The sequence below is a fragment of the Bos indicus genome, chromosome 3 (assembly GCF_029378745.1).
Source record: "Bos indicus isolate NIAB-ARS_2022 breed Sahiwal x Tharparkar chromosome 3, NIAB-ARS_B.indTharparkar_mat_pri_1.0, whole genome shotgun sequence".
Taxonomy (NCBI): domain Eukaryota; kingdom Metazoa; phylum Chordata; class Mammalia; order Artiodactyla; family Bovidae; genus Bos; species Bos indicus.
Genome location: NC_091762.1, coordinates 29777445 through 29794584, shown reverse-complemented (window position 1 = coordinate 29794584; position 17140 = coordinate 29777445). Strand labels below are relative to the sequence as shown.

Below are 17140 nucleotides of genomic sequence, written 5' to 3'. Positions count from 1 at the left end.
AGTACCTGCTTCATGGAAGTGTTGTGAGGATTCAATGAAATACATGTAGAGTGTAAGAATAGTGCTTGACGCATAAAAAGTATTCAGAAATTTGTTGCCACTACTGTTAATTATTACTATCACAATGATTATCATCATTGCTGTTACAAGAGGACTAGAGACTAGCAAAGAAACATTGCTGTAAGAAGGTTGAATTTTCATGTATTTTTCTTCTCCTCAGCTCTGGCCTGAAGGCAAGGTCTAATGTCATCAGTTACGTCACTGTCAATGATTCTCCAGACTCTGACTCTTCCTTGAGCAGTCCGTACTCCACTGAGACCCTGAGTGCTCTCCGGGGCAATAGTGGGTCCCTTCCAGAGGGGCCTGGCAGAGTCGTGGGAGATGGCCCTGGCACCCGCACCATCATTGTACCTCCACTGAAAACTCAGCTTGGTGACTGCACTGTAGCAACCCAGGCCTCAGGTGAGTATTGTCATAGCTGGAACTGAATTCTCCTTTAATGTGTGTTCCTTAGTACACACATCCCTGTTCGGTCCCTGGGTCAGGAAGATCCCCTGGAGAGGCAAATGGCAACCCACTCCAGTATTCTGCCTGGGAAATCCCAGGGACAGAAGTCCATAGGGTTGCAAAGAGACGGACACGACTGAGCAACTAAACAACAGCAGCAGCTTGTGCCAGTGGTACAGACTAGCGGTACAGAGTTTCCTAAAACTTACCTAATTCAGGAATCAGTTCCTTGTAATGGGAGATTATTTTTTGCCATCAGTTTTTATCTCCTTGTGTTCATTTTGCTTGGATTAATATAAAAATGAGCTTGGAGTCTCAGAAATGTACTCACCGTTGATGGAAGAAGGTAGATAAGACATATGTTATGGGAGGCATGGAGAATTCGCAGGCAGGTTTTTTTTTTTTGCCACAGGTGATTCAAATTTGACAGTCCACAAATAGGGTAATATTGAATACTGATAATATTAAAAATGATTACAAAAGCTGTTTTGGAAAGCAGTAGGTATTTTAGATCTTTTCTTACCCAATGGCATAGCAGTGATGCTTTTATGGGTTGTATTATCAACCGAATTACCTCCATCTTTTTTTGTTCTGTGAGATGCTGGGGTTAGGCTTCCTGGTTTAGTTATTGGGTAATGAAATGCAAACTGTAATAATAAACCCCAGTTTTCCTGGCTTAACATGATAGAAATTTTCTCCTTACTCACATGAGTTCCCAGTGCTCCTGGTTGGTAGGCCTGCAGTAAGTTAGGGATCAGAGCCTTGGAATCCTCAGTATCCAGTCAGAAGGAAGTATGGAGCGGGCACACACAGTTGTAACTTCTTTAGCCCCAGAAATAGTGAAAACTCATCACATGGCCCCACCTAGAAGCGAGGGGGCCCAGAAAATATAGTCCTTGTCGACGCAGCTCTTTTTCAGTGGCAACTTTATAATCTCTTTATAGAGAGGCCTGTGAATTTTTGGCATCAATATAGCCATCCCTTCCATACTTCTATAACTTAGTATTTTACTGTGAATTATAATACTACCAGAGACATAAGCAGGGTTCTAGTTTGAGGGTGACATGTGGCTCTTCTCCTCAGAAGTAGCTGTCCACTGCAGACAAGGCAAACCTTTCTGATGCCAAGCTGTGTTAAGTTGCTTCAGTCATGTCTGACTCTGCAACCCTATGGGCTATAGCCCACGAGGCTCCTCTGTCCTTGGAATTCTCCAGGCAAGAAGACTGGAGTGGGTTGCCATTCCCTCTTCCAAGGGATCTTTCCGATCCAGGGATCGAACCCAGGACTCCTGCATTGGCAGGCGTATTCTTTACCACTAAGCCACTGGAAAATCCCTGAGCAGCATTACTAGGAGCTCTGTCCTGTACTGGGTCCAAAGTAAATAGGATGCTCCGCCAGTCACTGAATATATGCTCCAGTTTTCCTCATGAGGCCACAGAAGGAAGCAAAATTTTGAAAACTGATCATGCTTATATTCAGCTGTAGTTTCTTCGAATTTCAAGAGACAGTGAATGCCCAACAAGATACAATCTTGTCTTCCTTTAAACCCCTTTGACACCTTAATGTTCCGAAGTATTACCAGTATCTTACTCAGTTTCACATTGTCATTTCTCTTCTTGTTTAATTCCTTCATACATAAAACCCTAGGCTTCTTGGGAGCAGGGTCTGTTCTTACTTGCGTTTATATTTCTAATAGTACCTTAACACTTTACTGGGGATCAGATACCATTTACTGAAGTGACCCTTCTGAAGACCCTCTTGGAGCTCTGTAGGAGGACAAAAAGAGATAATATAGTTTTTGTTCCTCTGGTGTAAATATAATTGAGGAGATAAGATACACATGCAACCTTAACTCTTGCAAACTTCATATAGACATGGACTGATTAATGTGGTGCCATGTGAGGTTTAGCTCAGTGATACTGAGCCCATGTCCGCTCATAACTAAGGCCTAGCTGACCCTTTTTTTAGGTCTCCTGAGCAGTAAGACCAAGCCAGTGGCTTCAGTGAGTGGGCAGTCATCTGGATGCTGTATCACCCCCACAGGGTACCGAGCTCAACGCGGGGGGACCAGTGCAGCGCAGCCACTCAACCTTAGCCAGGTAAGCTAGGGGCTTACCCTTAGCAGCTAGGGGCTGCTGCTTTCTGTTTGGGATCCCCCCTATTGTTGCTTTCTGGAGAAACCTGCTTCTGGCTGGATTGCTGAATAAAGCCAAATGAAGCACCTTTTGTGTTAAACAGCTTGGTGTTCCATGGCCCGCATCGTATCTGCATGTGCTGTGTCTCTTTATTCCCTCCATGAGTGTGTTCAGAGTATACGATCCAGGTTTTCCATCAGACCTTCCGAGTCTGTCCTGGGTAATTAGAGAAATGTCTGGAATTTAGAAAGCACCAAGGATGCTTTAGTCCATGCCTAGTTCCGCACTACCACCAGCGTTGAGACCAGATTCTCTTCTTTTATCTCCTGGGTCATAAATAACTTGAGCCTCATACTGTTTACTTGAAGCAAGGGACAGTGAAAAGCTGTCTGTACACTTAATCTACTGGTTCTAGTCTTACATGTTGCTTGAGTCTGGATTTCGGGCTCTTCTCCCCGCATCTGATCTTCTGATGGGTGGGGAGGGTCCCTACTCTATTTGTGTTCACTTTTTCCTCAGCTAAAATTATGGTGCTTGTATGGAAGCTATTAGCAGTGAGAAAGTGTAACTGTGAGGGTGTAACTGTGGGTTTGTGTACACGTGTGTGTGTGTGTGAGAGAGAGAGCACATACAAGTGCAGATGTGCGTTCGAGTTAGTGCATGTGTTTTAGGCACCACAATTCAAGAGGGATGCGAAGAACTTAGAGGAGAACAAAAGAAACAATGGCAAGGAAGAGAGGGTAGGGAAGATTCAAAGTCACTGACGCCAGAATAGGGTGAGTTGAGTCGACAGTTGCTCACTCGTAGGAGTGGGTAACCCCTGTGAACTCTTGATTTCCCCCTTTTCTCTGTCATACTGGAGAACAAACTGCTGCTGTTTGGGCTGGGTTAGGATCTGTTCTGCCAGGAGGCAGAGGGATGGATGGCCGCCTTCTGACAGCATTGCCAGTCTGGGAGATCTGTGCCCTGGCAGCCCAGAAGCAGTTTACTTTAGAACCTCAACTCTCAAAATTGGCCATTAGTGACCTCAAGATTCCTCACTCCCTTCTTCCTCCTTCCAGAACCAGCAGTCATCATCAGCTCCAACCTCGCAGGAGAGAAGCAGCAACCCTGCCCCCCGCAGGCAGCAGGCATTTGTGGCCCCGCTCTCCCAAGCCCCCTACGCCTTCCAGCATGGCAGCCCACTACACTCGACGGGGCACCCCCACCTGGCCCCAGCCCCTGCTCACCTGCCGAGCCAGCCTCATCTGTATACGTATGCTGCCCCCACCTCTGCGGCTGCATTGGGCTCCACCACCTCCATTGCTCATCTCTTCTCCCCCCAGGGCTCCTCAAGGCACGCTGCAGCCTATGCCACCCATCCGAGCACTCTGGTGCACCAGGTCCCTGTCAGTGTTGGGCCCAGTCTCCTCACTTCTGCCAGCGTGGCCCCTGCTCAGTACCAACACCAGTTTGCCACCCAGTCTTACATTGGGTCTTCCCGAGGCTCGACCATTTACACTGGATACCCACTGAGTCCTACCAAGATCAGCCAGTATTCTTACTTGTAGTTGGTGAGCATAAGGGAGGGGAGGGGGCAGAGTTCTTAATGGGCTGTCATGAGCCCCTCCCTTACCCTCTCCTGAAACTCCTTAGCCAGCAATTTGCTCCACAGGGGCCCACTGAAGCAGAAGGCTTTTCTCTGGGGAACCTGTCTCAGTATTGACTGCATTGTTGTAGTCTCCCAAAGTCTGCCCTGTTTTTTAATTCTTTATTTTTGTGACAGCATTTTTGGTATTTGGAAGAGTTCAGATGCCCATCGTCTGCAGTTACCAAGGAAGAGAGATCATTCTGAAGTTACCTTTGAAAAATATTTTCCCTCTCTGACTTGATTTCTATAAATGCTTTTAAAAACAAGTGAAGTATCTTTTTATTTAACTTTATTTTATTGTAATTCCTGGTCAGAGGAAAAACGGTGATAGGAGGACTTGGTAACAAGTAAGGAAAGGAAAACCATTACTTTCTGCTTGTTTAAAAACCAAGACTTAATTGCTTCTCTTAAGAGCAGCTTGCACAAGTCTGTATTTTACTGTCTCGCATTTCTCAGAATTTTACCTTTGCTAATGGGACATTTAAGCTTACGGTGTTTTAGTTTTGTTTCATGTCATGTTATATTTAGTGGGAAATTTTTATTTTTGCAAAACTGGTTACATACTACTCTGTGTTACTATTGGGATTCTCTCAGTTGCTCCTGTGTTTATTATAAAGTAGTGTTAAAAAGGCAGCTCACCATTTGCTGGTAACTTAGTGTGAGAGAATCCATACCTACCATGAAAGCACCGGGTGTTCTTTTTAAATGAAGCCCTGTGCATTCTTTTTAAATTATTTAAAAAAAAGTCTTTCTCTGATTCAGCTTCAATTTTATTCTTGGAAAAGCCATTAAGGTGGTTATTATTGTATGGTGGTGGTGGTTTTATTATATGCAAGCTCTCTTTGTATTATGTGATACTGGCATTGATGAGCTTTGCCTGAAGATTAGTATGAATTTTCAATAATACACCTCTTTCTCTCTTTGCCTCATCTCTCCCTTTGTTCTATGTGATTTATTTGGGGAGAAAGCTAAAGGATCTGAAATCAGATAAGAACGTTGTGTATAGCTTTTATACTTAAAAGTAGCTTTCTTTGTATGCCAGCAGCAAATTGAATGCTCTCTTACTAAGACTTATATAATAAGTGCATGTAGGAATTGCAAAAAATATTTTAAAAATTTATTACTGAATTTAAAAATATTTTAGAAGTTTTGTAATGGTGGTGTTTTAATATTTTGCATAATTAAATATGTACATACTGATTAGAAGACTATAACAAGCAATTTTTCCTGCTAACCCAAAATGTTATTTGTAATCAAATGTGTAGTGATTACACTTGAATTGTGTATTTAGTGTGTATCTGATCCTCCAGTGTTACCCCGGAGATAAAATTGATGTCTCCATTGTATTTAAACCAAATGAACTGATACTTGTTGGAATGTATGTGAACTAATTGCGATTATAATAGAGCATATTACTGTAGTGCTGAGTGAGCAGGGGCATTGCCTGCAAGGAGAGGAGACCCTTGGAATTGTTTTGCACAGGTGTGTCTGGTGAGGAGTTGTTCAGTGTGTGTCTCTTCCTTCCCTTTCTCCTCCTTCCCTTATTGTAGTGCCTTATATGATAATGTAGTGGTTCATAGAGTTTACAGTGAGCTTGCCTTAGGACGGACCAGCAAGCCCCCGTGGACCCAAAGCTGTTCACCGGGATTTATCAGAACAGGATTAGTAGCTGTGTTGTGTATATGCATTATTCTCAGTTTCCCTGCCGACATTGGACAACAAAAACAGTAGCTTCTCTCTTTTACCACCACCTCTACCCCTTTCTGTTTTGGATTCTCAGCTGTGTTCTCACAGAAGCATTTTCCCTATGTGGCTCTCTCACTGTGCATTGCTACCTTGCTTCTGTGAGAATTTAGGAAGCAGGTGAGAGGAGTCAAGTCAATATTAAATATGCATCCCCCCCCCCCATTTTTTTAAGTATGTGCAATCACTTTTAGATGATTGATTTTTTCCTTTTCCCATGTGGCAGTCCTTCCTGCGAATAGTCAACATTCCTAGTAAAATATTTGCTTGTTGAAAAAAACATGTAACAGATGTGTTTATACCAAAGAGCCTGTTGTATTGCTTACCATGTCCCCAATACTATGAGGAGGAGTTTTGTGATGCCGCTGGTGACAGGGAACTCACAGAAAGGCTTCTTAACCGGTGAAGAATATAAAGAAGGAACCAAAGCCTGTTGAGTCATTGGACTTCTGAGGTTTCTTTTTAACAACTTCTGTATTCTTGGGGCCCTTCAAACTGTGAAATTGTCCTTGTACTCTCAGCTCCTGCACGGATCTGGGTCAAGAAGAGGGTACTGGGGATGGCAAAGTTCCTGCCCGTAAAGATTTGAGGGAAGAAGGTTAACCCTAAGACGTGGATGTGTTCCATCTGAACTGAAGGTTATAGATTTGAGGGATATGTCTAGGACTGGTTCTTTGTAGAGATGGTGTCAAGGAGGTGCAGGATGGAGATGGGAGACTTCATGGGACCTGGTCAGCAAGCTCTGTACCAGGTTGAACACCGAGGAGCTGTCAAGGTATTTGGAATTTCTTCATTGGAAGGAGGAAGGGCTTTCAGGATGGGGCAGATAGTCAGAACAGCCTACCAGGAACATGATGTTTTTCTACTTTCTTTTCATCATTATATTGAGTTCTGTTCTCAGCACTGTATTGGTCAAGATACCCAAGCAGTTTGTACAGTTTCTGTCACTAGTATTATACAGTTTTTTGTGTCAGCGTGGGTGATCTTTGTGTAAAACTCTTTTTGCCAAACATTCTCATTTTCTTTCTCAAAGGCAGATCTATGGAAACTTTTTTTGTTCCTTATCTTTCCTCTACAAGGGATAAGATTTGTTGTTTTTGTAAGAAATGAGATGCAGGGGGGCGGGGGGACACAAAACACGCCACTCCCGTGCCCCCCCCGCCCCGACCCCCCCGCCTTCAGTCTGGTAAATGGATACCACTTAAGATAGGAGTCTTCATGGGGAGAAGACAATAATACCCAGAGCTTATATTGTTACCATAGTCACCTTACTAGCAGTGTGTGGCTTTAAGAATTTTAGAGATCTTCAGTTTTAATTTTGCAAATTGGCGTTTCAGATTTACCAAGATGGAAATTCATCTGTGTCTGCTGAATGCGTATGTGCTCAATGTGGCTTAGATTCTGTCTCTGGGGCTTAACATTGCTAGCCCTGACAGGGTGAGGGAAGCCCCGTGAATAAAGTGAGCAGCTGGCCCAGGTCACAGAGGCCTGACCTCAGACCGGCTTAAGGCTTTAAGTCCTCTCAGAGCTTGTATTTCCAGCTTCCCCACTTCAGGGGTGAGGGAGAAAGTGGGAAGGTGCAGCCACTCTGGGCTCATCAGGACACTTGATCGCTCCAGAGTTGGTCAGTGCTCAGCTAAAACCTCAGCCCCAGGAAGGAGAACGCCATTTAAACCGTTCTGGCCATCCATCGCCCTCCACTGGAGGGGCTAGCTCGACTGCCCTTAGCCAGGCAAGTGCAGTAATGTGTGTTCTATTCAGCATTATTACGCAGAAACCCACTGGTTAGGATGGTTTGTTTTAGGATAGGAAATGAAATTGCCTCTCAGTGACAGGAATGACCCAAGCCTGCTTCCTATTTCGATTCTGTTTTAAACTGATGGATGGTGCAGCATGTCTACATGGTTGTTTGTTGCTAAACTTTATATAATGTGTGGTTTTGATTCAGCTTGAAAAATAATCTCACTACATGTAGCAGTACATTTTATGTACATTATATGTAACGTTAGTATTTCTGCTTTGAATCCTTGATATTGCAATGGAATTCCAACTTTATTAAATGTATTTGATATGCTAGTTATTGTGTGTGATTTAAACTTTTTTTGCTTTCTCCCTTTTCTGGTTGTGCGCTTTCTTTTACAACAAGCCTTTAGAAACAGTTTCTGAGAATTACTGAGCTATGTTTGTAACGCAGATGTACTTAGGGAGTATGTAAAATAATCATTTTAACAAAAAAAATAGATATTTAAAATTTAATACTAACTACGGGAAAAGGGTCCATTGTGTAAAACATAGTTTATCTTTGGATTCAATGTTTGTCTTTGGTTTTACAAAGTAGCTTGTATTTTCAGTATTTTCTACATAATATGGTAAAATGTAGAGCAATTGCAATGCATCAATAAAATGGGTAAATTTTCTGATTCATGTGACTGGTTTTGACTTGTGTTACAAGGGTGCAAAGAGGATCGACAATGGCCTCTTTGGAGTGGCTGAATACGTTGCATCTGAAGACTGGTAGAATGTTAGAGACAAGTTCCTTCTTCATACAAATCTTCATACAAATCCACAGGAGAAATGGCTAGGGCCTGATAGGGGACACTTCCCCAGAATGGAGTGTCCAGGGCCCTAACTTAAGAGCATCTGGATCTAGCCCTTTGGAAAAGGCAGAAACTTCTGACATTCATTAATGAAACTGCTTCCTAGCATGTTCCACCAAACATTTAAAGTACCAAAATGAAAATAAGAATAACCACAAGATGATGCTATTTTCCCCTCCTTTCAAGCTGTACGGTTAGAAGACTAGTTTTTGTTTGTCTGTTTTTTAGAGGAGAATTTCTGATCAGATTTCTCATGATTAAAATCCTGATTTGTCTAGAGTCATCACCATGGGTCTCTGAATACATGCTATGTTCATTTGACTTCTTTTGACGTATGTGTTTCAAGACAAGTCTATCTTACAGTGGCCATTAATTCATTTGGGGCTCCTGCAGTCATAGTTGGAAAACAGAAATGAAAAAACAGAAATGCCCTTTGGAGCCGTAACCAAGAGAAATTATCAATAGTCTGTTCTCTCCCATTACTAGGGAAGTCAGAATACATTTAATTTAGACCACAAACATACATTTTTCAGATTTTTTCCCCCTAAATGAGTGTAAAATTAGTGTGCACTGAACACTCCCTAGTTTTGGTAAGATAATATTCTAGGAGCTTTCAGGCAAAGGAAGACTATATAGAATGACTCTGCTGTCAGGCTCTCTTCCAGATAATCAAGAATTAATTTACTAATTTCTCAGTGACCTGTTTTGGGTTTTTTTGTTTCTTTAGTTCTGATCTCGGTTACATTGTCTTTCTTAGGCTAAATCAAGGAGAGGCTCCTTAAGTAATTGGATAGTCCGTGGGGAAAGGTGCATTTTAATCATGAAAACCCTTGTAAATTCGGTCTACTTGGCTTGCCTTGTGGAAAATTTTCCACTGGAGGTGAAGTCTAAGCCTTGGTTTTCCTGTTAATTCTGAGATGATACCGGGTGCTTAGCACAAGGTGGCGCCAGTGAGCTGTAGAGGAAGGTACTACAGACGTGAGCACTCTGGCCTTTTTTCCCACCTCTTCCCCTCAGACCTCATCTCCCCTGCTTCCAGCTTCCACCAAAGGCAGAAAACAATCCATGGTATTATTGCTGGGAAAGGAAAGGATAAATGAAGAATGTTTCTGAAGTCAGCGTCGGAAGCATTCTAAAGCAGAAATAACAGTTTGCTGAGTTTTCTCTGGGGTTTCTGCCTCCCCCTGCTAGCTCCTTTTCCTGGATGACTGCCCAGAAGGCCTTTGCCCTAGGGTTTCCAGTCCCCTTCTGCAGCCTAGGCAGGAAGTGGTTAAAGCTTCTGGCTGCTCTGCAATGGGGCCATCTGTGTTTGATCAGTCCAGGCGGAAAGGAGGGGGCTGGGGCCTTAAAGAGACTGAAAGCATTCCAGAGTAGTGAGAGAGACCAGAGATGGAGAAGGAGAGAAGGCACCGCCCCCAGCCCGCCTCCAAAGCTAACCCGCCGGCTTGAGTGCAAGAGGCCGACCGCACACACTCTGGCCCTACTATTCCACTGCCATGGGGCCCCGCACTCCGCTCCTCATCCTGCTCCTTTTGTCATGGTTGGGACCCCTTCAAGGACAGCAGCACCACCTTGTGGAATACATGGAACGCCGATTAGCTGCCTTAGAGGTAAGTGACTCTTCTGGCCCAGCCCGGAAGGATTCCATATCTTCTAAGTTGATTCACCCAGTTTGTCAGGGACCTGGGGATGGATGACAAATTAGGCTCTGTAAGTACCTACAGAAACCTCCATCTTTTAATAAGGATTCTCAGAATTGCAAGTCTTCCTCTTTCCCCACATCCATAGAGTGCAGTGCATGTGTGCTCAGACTTGTCCGACTCTTGAAACCCCATGAACTGTAGCCCACCAGGCTCCTCTGTCCATGGGATTCTTAAGGTAAGAATACTGGAATGGGTTGCCATTTCCTCCTCTAGGGGGTCTTCCGGACCCAGGGATTGAACCCAAGTCTTCTGCATCTCCTGCATTGCAGCCGAATTCTTTACCACTGAGCCACCAGGGAAGCCGACATTCATAGTGCAGTTCTAAAGCAAATAGACCTCTGTGTTTCACCCCTGGGATTAAATGGGATAAGGGAACAGAGTGGAAATGAGAGCTAGAATTGCAAGGATTTATCCATCTCAAGAGGAGCTGATGGTTCTACTAAAAGTTGGAAGTTCTCAGAGAATCTGCAACTTGCTATTTAATGGCTTGGAGCCTGTAGCATCCTAATTCCTAAGAGGGGGATAGCATAATGGAGCAGAGATCCCTTCTCACCCTCATGCACTTAGACTGCCCTAGAGGCTCAGATGATTCGGTGGCACTGCTCACAGAGAGCAGGCCAGAGGATGCAAAGTCAGGATAGGGGCCTGCGTGGGTCTTAGCCCAGCTCTTTGCACATTTAGCGTCTTGAACATTTTGTTTCCTTTCTGTGGGGATTGCGGGGAATGCTGATGACTGCCTGAGTTTGTGCCTTTTCCATTCCCGACTCCCTGCTCGGGCCTCTTCCTGCCTGGGAGTTGTGACCCTGCAGCCCTCCTTCCTGCTGCCCCATCCCTTCAGGAACGGCTGGCCCAGTGCCAGGACCAGAGTAGTCGGCATGCTGCTGAGCTGCGGGACTTCAAGAACAAGATGCTGCCGCTGTTGGAGGTGGCCGAGAAGGAACGGGAGGCGCTCAGAACTGAAGCTGACACCATCTCCGGGAGAGTAGACCGTCTGGAGCGGGAGGTGGACTATCTAGAGACCCAGAATCCGGCCCTGCCATGTGTAGAGGTTGATGAGAAGGTGACCGGAGGCCCTGGGACCAAAGGCAAGGGCAGAAGAAATGAGAAGTACGATATGATAACAGGTAAGCTAATCTGAGACAGACCCCTGTGTTCTTCCTTGAGTTTTTCCCTTTTTTCTCCTTATCCCAGTCTATTTGGCTGTATCTTCTGGAGTCTCTTTTAGGGAAATCTCTGTAATACCAGGTTCATTAAGGAGAGTTTCTGGGGACCCAGGCCTCTGGTGCCCTTTCTCCCAGTCTTCCATAGAGTAGAGGTATTCACTGGGCAAATGCCCGCTCTTGTCCAAACTGCCCACCCAGGGAGGTTCCTACAGTGAGCATCTAACTCTTGCCTGTATTTCCTTGTCCTGTGTTTTTCTCCTTTCCCACGAGACTGTGGCTACACAATCTCTCAGGTGAGATCAATGAAGATCCTGAAGCGGTTTGGTGGCCCAGCCGGTCTATGGACAAAGGATCCACTGGGCCCAGCAGAGAAGATCTACGTGTTAGATGGGACCCAGAACGACACAGCCTTTGTCTTCCCAAGACTGCGTGACTTCACCCTTGCCATGGCCGCCCGGAAGGCTTCCCGGGTCCGGGTGCCCTTCCCCTGGGTAGGCACGGGCCAGCTGGTGTATGGTGGCTTTCTGTATTATGCCCGGAGGCCCCCTGGAGGGCCTGGAGGGGGCGGTGAGTTGCAGAACACTTTGCAGCTCATTAAGTTCCACCTGGCAAACCGGACAGTGGTGGACAGTTCAGTGTTCCCAGCGGAGGGCTTGATCCCCCCATATGGGCTGACGGCAGACACATACATAGACCTGGCGGCTGACGAGGAGGGCCTTTGGGCTGTCTATGCCACCCGGGAGGATGACAGGCACTTGTGTCTGGCCAAGTTAGACCCACAGACACTGGACACAGAGCAGCAGTGGGATACCCCGTGTCCCCGCGAGAATGCCGAGGCCGCCTTTGTCATCTGTGGGACCCTCTACGTCGTCTATAATACCCGCCCCGCCAGCCGTGCCCGCATCCAGTGCTCCTTTGATGCCAGCGGCACCCTGACCCCTGAAAGGGCAGCACTCCCTTATTTCCCCCGCCGATATGGTGCCCATGCCAGCCTGCGCTATAACCCCCGTGAGCGCCAGCTCTACGCCTGGGATGATGGCTACCAGATTGTCTATAAGCTGGAGATGAGGAAGAAAGAGGAAGAAGTTTGAGGGAGCTGGTCTTATTTTTTTGAATTTCTTTCACCTCCATACATTTATATCCTAAGTTTCCTGCTCTTCATTCTCCAGATGTGGGCAAGTTGTGATTCAAATCTCGTGTTTTTAATCCATGGAAGCTAAATTCTCCCGGCCCCATGCATTTCACATGGGACTCCAGATCTTAAGGAATCCTTTCTGAGCTAAAAGAAAGCAAGCCCCAAATGTTCACTCCTCTGCTGCCCCATGTAAACAAATTACAAGCCAGTGAAAGACGACCCAGTTCCAGAGCTCTGACCCTTAAATATATGGGGGCAACCACAATGATCAGGCAACAGAATATTTCTGGCCTTAGTGGGAGTCAGGGGAGAGAGGGTGAGGAGGAGACTTTTAGCTCTGCCCTCTCTCCCTTTCCCTTCAGTGCCCTAGAGAATGGGACTCATTCTGTACTGCAGACTTTTGCATTAAAAGGAAAATCCACTGCTCCTCGGCTGTGTGTGTTTGGGGTAGCCCTTGGATCAGATTTCTCCCCATGATCGTCCATTTTCTCCTCTGCCACATAGCCACTCCTTAAGCCACATTAGGGCCTTGGATAGGCTCCCAGGCCAAGGCAGAGGGGCTACTCTAGTTACAGACTTCATCAGGAGGCGCCTGGGGAGGCGGGGTATCCGCCACTTAGGGAGGTTGGGCGAAAGGCTTCCCTCCACACCCACCGTTGTCCACACCAGCCTTCCCAGAACCCCAGATGGCAACGCGCCTGTAGCCACGGGACTGGGGCCCAGGGGCAGAGCTTCCAATTCCAATTCTCTGAGGTTTTGAAGCAGAAAATGGATTTTAGTCACACTGCAGTCGAACGTGGGAACTAGAGCCCTGAATATACATGTGTGTTCAGTAAGAACTGTCTCACTTCTGACGTGGGCTCTGTGCCGCCCCCTACGCGGAAGCCCGCTCCCATCTCTAGCATGGGGCTCAACCCCAGGGCCATGTTGCTCAATTGCGCTCTTGGTCTGCAGGGCTCTGATTTTCCGAATGCCACGGCGTCTGCGGTTTGGGTGAGGAGGAGGGGCAGTGACCACGTCCTTACCAGTTTCCCAACACATCTTCTCTCCACCCACCTCGCCCCCACCTACCTACCTCAGTCCCGGACCTCGGGGAAGTCTGTCCAGAAGTCCTGGAAACTTAACCCTTTGCTGCCTAGCACCCTGGCCTCTGGTCGAGACGTACAGAAGGCCAGTGCGGGAAGGCAGAAGGGACAGATGGAAACCTAGGTTTTGGAGTCCATTCTCTAGGCATCTGCTGAGCTCTGTACCAGGCCCCATTCTAGCCTCATCCTCATGTCCAACATTCAGGAGCACGGCCCTCTGATGGACAAGATCCACTGCTTTGACAGTGAAATTGACCTCGGAGCAGCCCTGCGGGGAGGGGGGGGGGGTGTCCTGGTTATTAACCTCTTGGCAGGAGGGGAAAGGGACCCCGAGGATATCTCTCCCTCGCCCAGCCCCGGCCCAGGGTAAGGTTGATCAGTCAGGGCCCTGCCATCCTCCTTTTGTTTTCTTGTCTCTCCGGGCAGAGCTGCTCCTGACGTAGGTTGGGGAGGCAGGGGAAAAAAAGCTCTGAAGCACCTCACAAAGGCCCTATTGTGGGGAGCCCGGGACGGGGCGGTGGGGGGAGGTCTCGCTCCCATTCAGTTCTCCGTAATGTGAGGCTGGCAGCAGTAATCACCACCTGTCAGCCCACAGAGGCGTCTGCCCACGGAACATCTGGTTCCGCAGCGCACGGTGCACGAGAGGCTGTGGAGGAGGAGGAGTTCCCGCAGGCCTGGAAACAAGGGTCCCGGGCTCCGAGGAGGGGGCGTGTACACGGGGCGGGGCAGGGGAGGGGAGGAGCTCGGCTCCTTAATGTGACACTCGGGTAAGGGCCTGACCCTAAGCTGCTGGATAGAGGACGGGGCCCTGTCTGTAGAGGTATCTTGATACAGCACCAAACGGCAGAAGTGGCTTTTTGAAGACCCTGAGGAGGGAATAGCTCTGGGACTGTGTAAATGACATCCGTGTGAGGCTGCTGCTGCTGCTGCTAAACCGCTTCAGTCGAGTCCGACTCTGTGCGGCCCCATAGACGGCAGCCCACCAGGCTCCCCCGTCCCTGGGATTCTCCAGGCAAGAACACTGGAGTGGCTTGCATTTCCTTCTCCAGTCCATTAAAGTGAAAAGTGAAAGTGAAGTCTCTCAGTCGTGTCCAACTCTTAGTGACCCCATGGACTGCAGCCCACCAGGCAAGAGTACTGGAGTGGGGAGTGGGGTGCCATTGCCTTCTCCGTCAGTGTGAGGAGTGAGGACGAAAAACTGGTCCTTCAACCTCACCATGTGTGTGCCTATCTTTATGTCATCTTTCTTTCCCGGGTTCCTCAATGAGGAAAAAAGCAGCTTTTTTATTTACTTTTTTTTTTTTTGCTTAAATTTTTTTTGGAAAAGTTCACTCCGACTTTTCTGAAAGGGCAGAAATCTCTGAGGTCTTGTCACTTCTTACTTTCTGCTTTTCTTTTTTTCTTTTTTTTTTCCTTTTTGGCTCCTGTACAATAGCTAGTGCTATTTTGGAAGCCGTTTTAGAAGGTGAGTGGAACTGTGTGGGCCGATCCAGTGAACTGTCCAAATTCATTAACGGAAATTAACTGCCGCTTAGAGAGAGCACCTTGGTGGCTGAATCCTATCATCAGAAAACAGCTTCACAGCCCCTTCTCAGACCCTCCATTACATGTCACTTGACAGAAGCAGGTTATGACCTCTGGTTTGGGTTGAACAAAAGACAGTGGGAAGCAGTGGCCCTAATGGGGGAGAGAGGGGCTAAGAGTCCATGGAGAAGTTCCACATCTGCCTCCAACCCCCAGCCTGAAGACAATAACCACCAGGGATGGGGATGCAGGAATGGAGTCAAGAAGCAGGCGATGCTGCTGCTGTGGGGACAGCTGTCTGCCAGATGTTTGGTCCAGGCGTGTGTCTGCATCACAAGCAGGGTCGAAGAGGTCCCCTTTACCCCTACTCTGCCCTCAAGAGTTCCCCACCCTCACTTCCCAGCTCTCCTCTTTGTTCTCAATATCCTTTCCTCCCCAGCGCTGGCCTTTGTGTCTGCCCACGAGAGAAACCAACGTGTTCATATTGTCACTTTTTCATGGAGGAACCTGAGCCAGTGTTGTCTTGAGTCCCAGATGGTGGGGAGGGAGAGGGCAGACTTATAAGGAATGAAGTTGTTGATTCAGCTGTCAGTGCTTCCTCTGGGATCGGGCTCTGAGCTAAACAGGAACCAGAGTCCTTTCCCTTTTCCTCCTCCAGTCGCAGACTTTCTGGATTCCTTCTCCTAGCATAGGGACCCTTCCCCAAGTTTCCTGGAAGCATCCCCTTCCACCGACCCTTATTTCTCTACCTGCTTTAGGTCAGAACATGCTCACTATGAGAGCTGTGGAGATGGTACTGGTGTGTCTCCCAGCCTGCAGGATAGGACTTTTAGCCTCAGCAGTACTGTCTCTGCTCTAGGAGGGCTCTTCTAGGCTTCAGCCAGAGGGCAGGAGCCATCCTTCCACCCTTAGCCCCTCTCTGCAGCTGCAGCCTCTCCTGTTCCTCTGCCCCAGCAGCCAGGATGCAACCTTCTCTGCTGCCCCGGCCACCAGGGCTGGTAAGCGCTCCTCTGCCTGCTCTTTAACTTCTGCTCTCACAATGCAGAGCTTCAAAGATTAAATCTTTATTTATGGATTTAATTATGCCACAGAAGAATTATAAATGTGGAAGCCAGTGTATTACTTTGCAGAGCAGAATGAGAAAGTAAAAACGAAGGCCTCTTGGCAGCCTCTCTCCAGAACATGGGTTCTGACAATATCTGGAGTTGGACACATCTCCAGAACACTCTGACATGACCTCTGGGTCATGACCTCCAGCCTTCCCAACTCAGCCTTCTCTGAGAATGGACACCATACTTCCTCATCCACAACTGTGTGGCCCAAGGGGAACAAATCAGATTGCCTCTCCTGGGGATTTAGAATTGCGATCAGAGACGTTAGGTCTGAGAGAGTGTCTGGAAGCATCTTTTCCCTGCCGTGGAGAGACAGTAAGAGCCAGACCACAGAGGGCAAAGGATGAGGAGACAGCAGACAGAAGCAGAGGCAGGGGGAGGGGGCAGCTGATGCGGGCTGTGAGCAGTGATCTCAGCCAGCCCTCCCATGGTCACAATACCTCACTAGCCCTTGGGTTCTACCAAATGCCTGAATCCTTAAATACTCCCTTTTCCTGTTTGCTTTTCTTAATTTATTATTTTGCTCAAGTCATATGAGTAGTTTTCCTACAACCCAAATCTGACTCCTCATCTTACCTCACCTTCCCACCAAAAAAATCACCCCATCCCCTGAATTGTTGGGCACATGGCCTTGAGGCCTTGACTCTTTACAGTAGTGACCCCTGACCTTTTGGCACCAGGGACCAGTTTTGTGGAAGACAATTTCTCCATGCACTGGTGTGGGGAAGATGGTTTCGAGATGGTTCTCATAAGGAGCATGCAACCTAGATCCCTCACATGAACAATTACAGTAGGATTTGCGCTCC

General features: G+C 47.2%; 2 protein-coding genes across 6 annotated transcripts in view; both read left to right on the top strand.

The window, feature by feature from the left end:
- The window catches only part of HIPK1 (homeodomain interacting protein kinase 1), a 54221-nt gene extending 45786 nt beyond the window's left edge, over nt 1-8435 (top strand). For 4 of the 5 annotated variants that reach the window (XM_070785880.1, XM_019956768.2, XM_019956769.2 and 1 more), the window contains 3 exons: nt 221-462; nt 2476-2606; nt 3704-8435. In XM_070785880.1, coding sequence (XP_070641981.1) covers nt 221-462; nt 2476-2606; nt 3704-4192 — 862 coding nt within the window. In that variant the 3' untranslated portion in view covers nt 4193-8435. Of the gene's footprint in view, nt 1-220; nt 463-2475; nt 2607-3313; nt 3419-3703 lie in introns of all 5 variants that reach the window. The other variant, XM_019956770.2, reaches the window with a different exon arrangement.
- A 1538-nt stretch (nt 8436-9973) lies between these two features.
- Nucleotides 9974-13040, top strand: OLFML3 (olfactomedin like 3). Its single transcript, XM_019956771.2, has 3 exons — nt 9974-10222; nt 11154-11439; nt 11749-13040. Exons 1-3 carry the CDS (start codon nt 10109-10111, stop codon nt 12567-12569), a joined length of 1221 nt encoding a protein of 406 aa, XP_019812330.1. The 5' UTR covers nt 9974-10108; the 3' UTR covers nt 12570-13040.
- Nucleotides 13041-17140: the final 4100 nt, after the last annotated feature.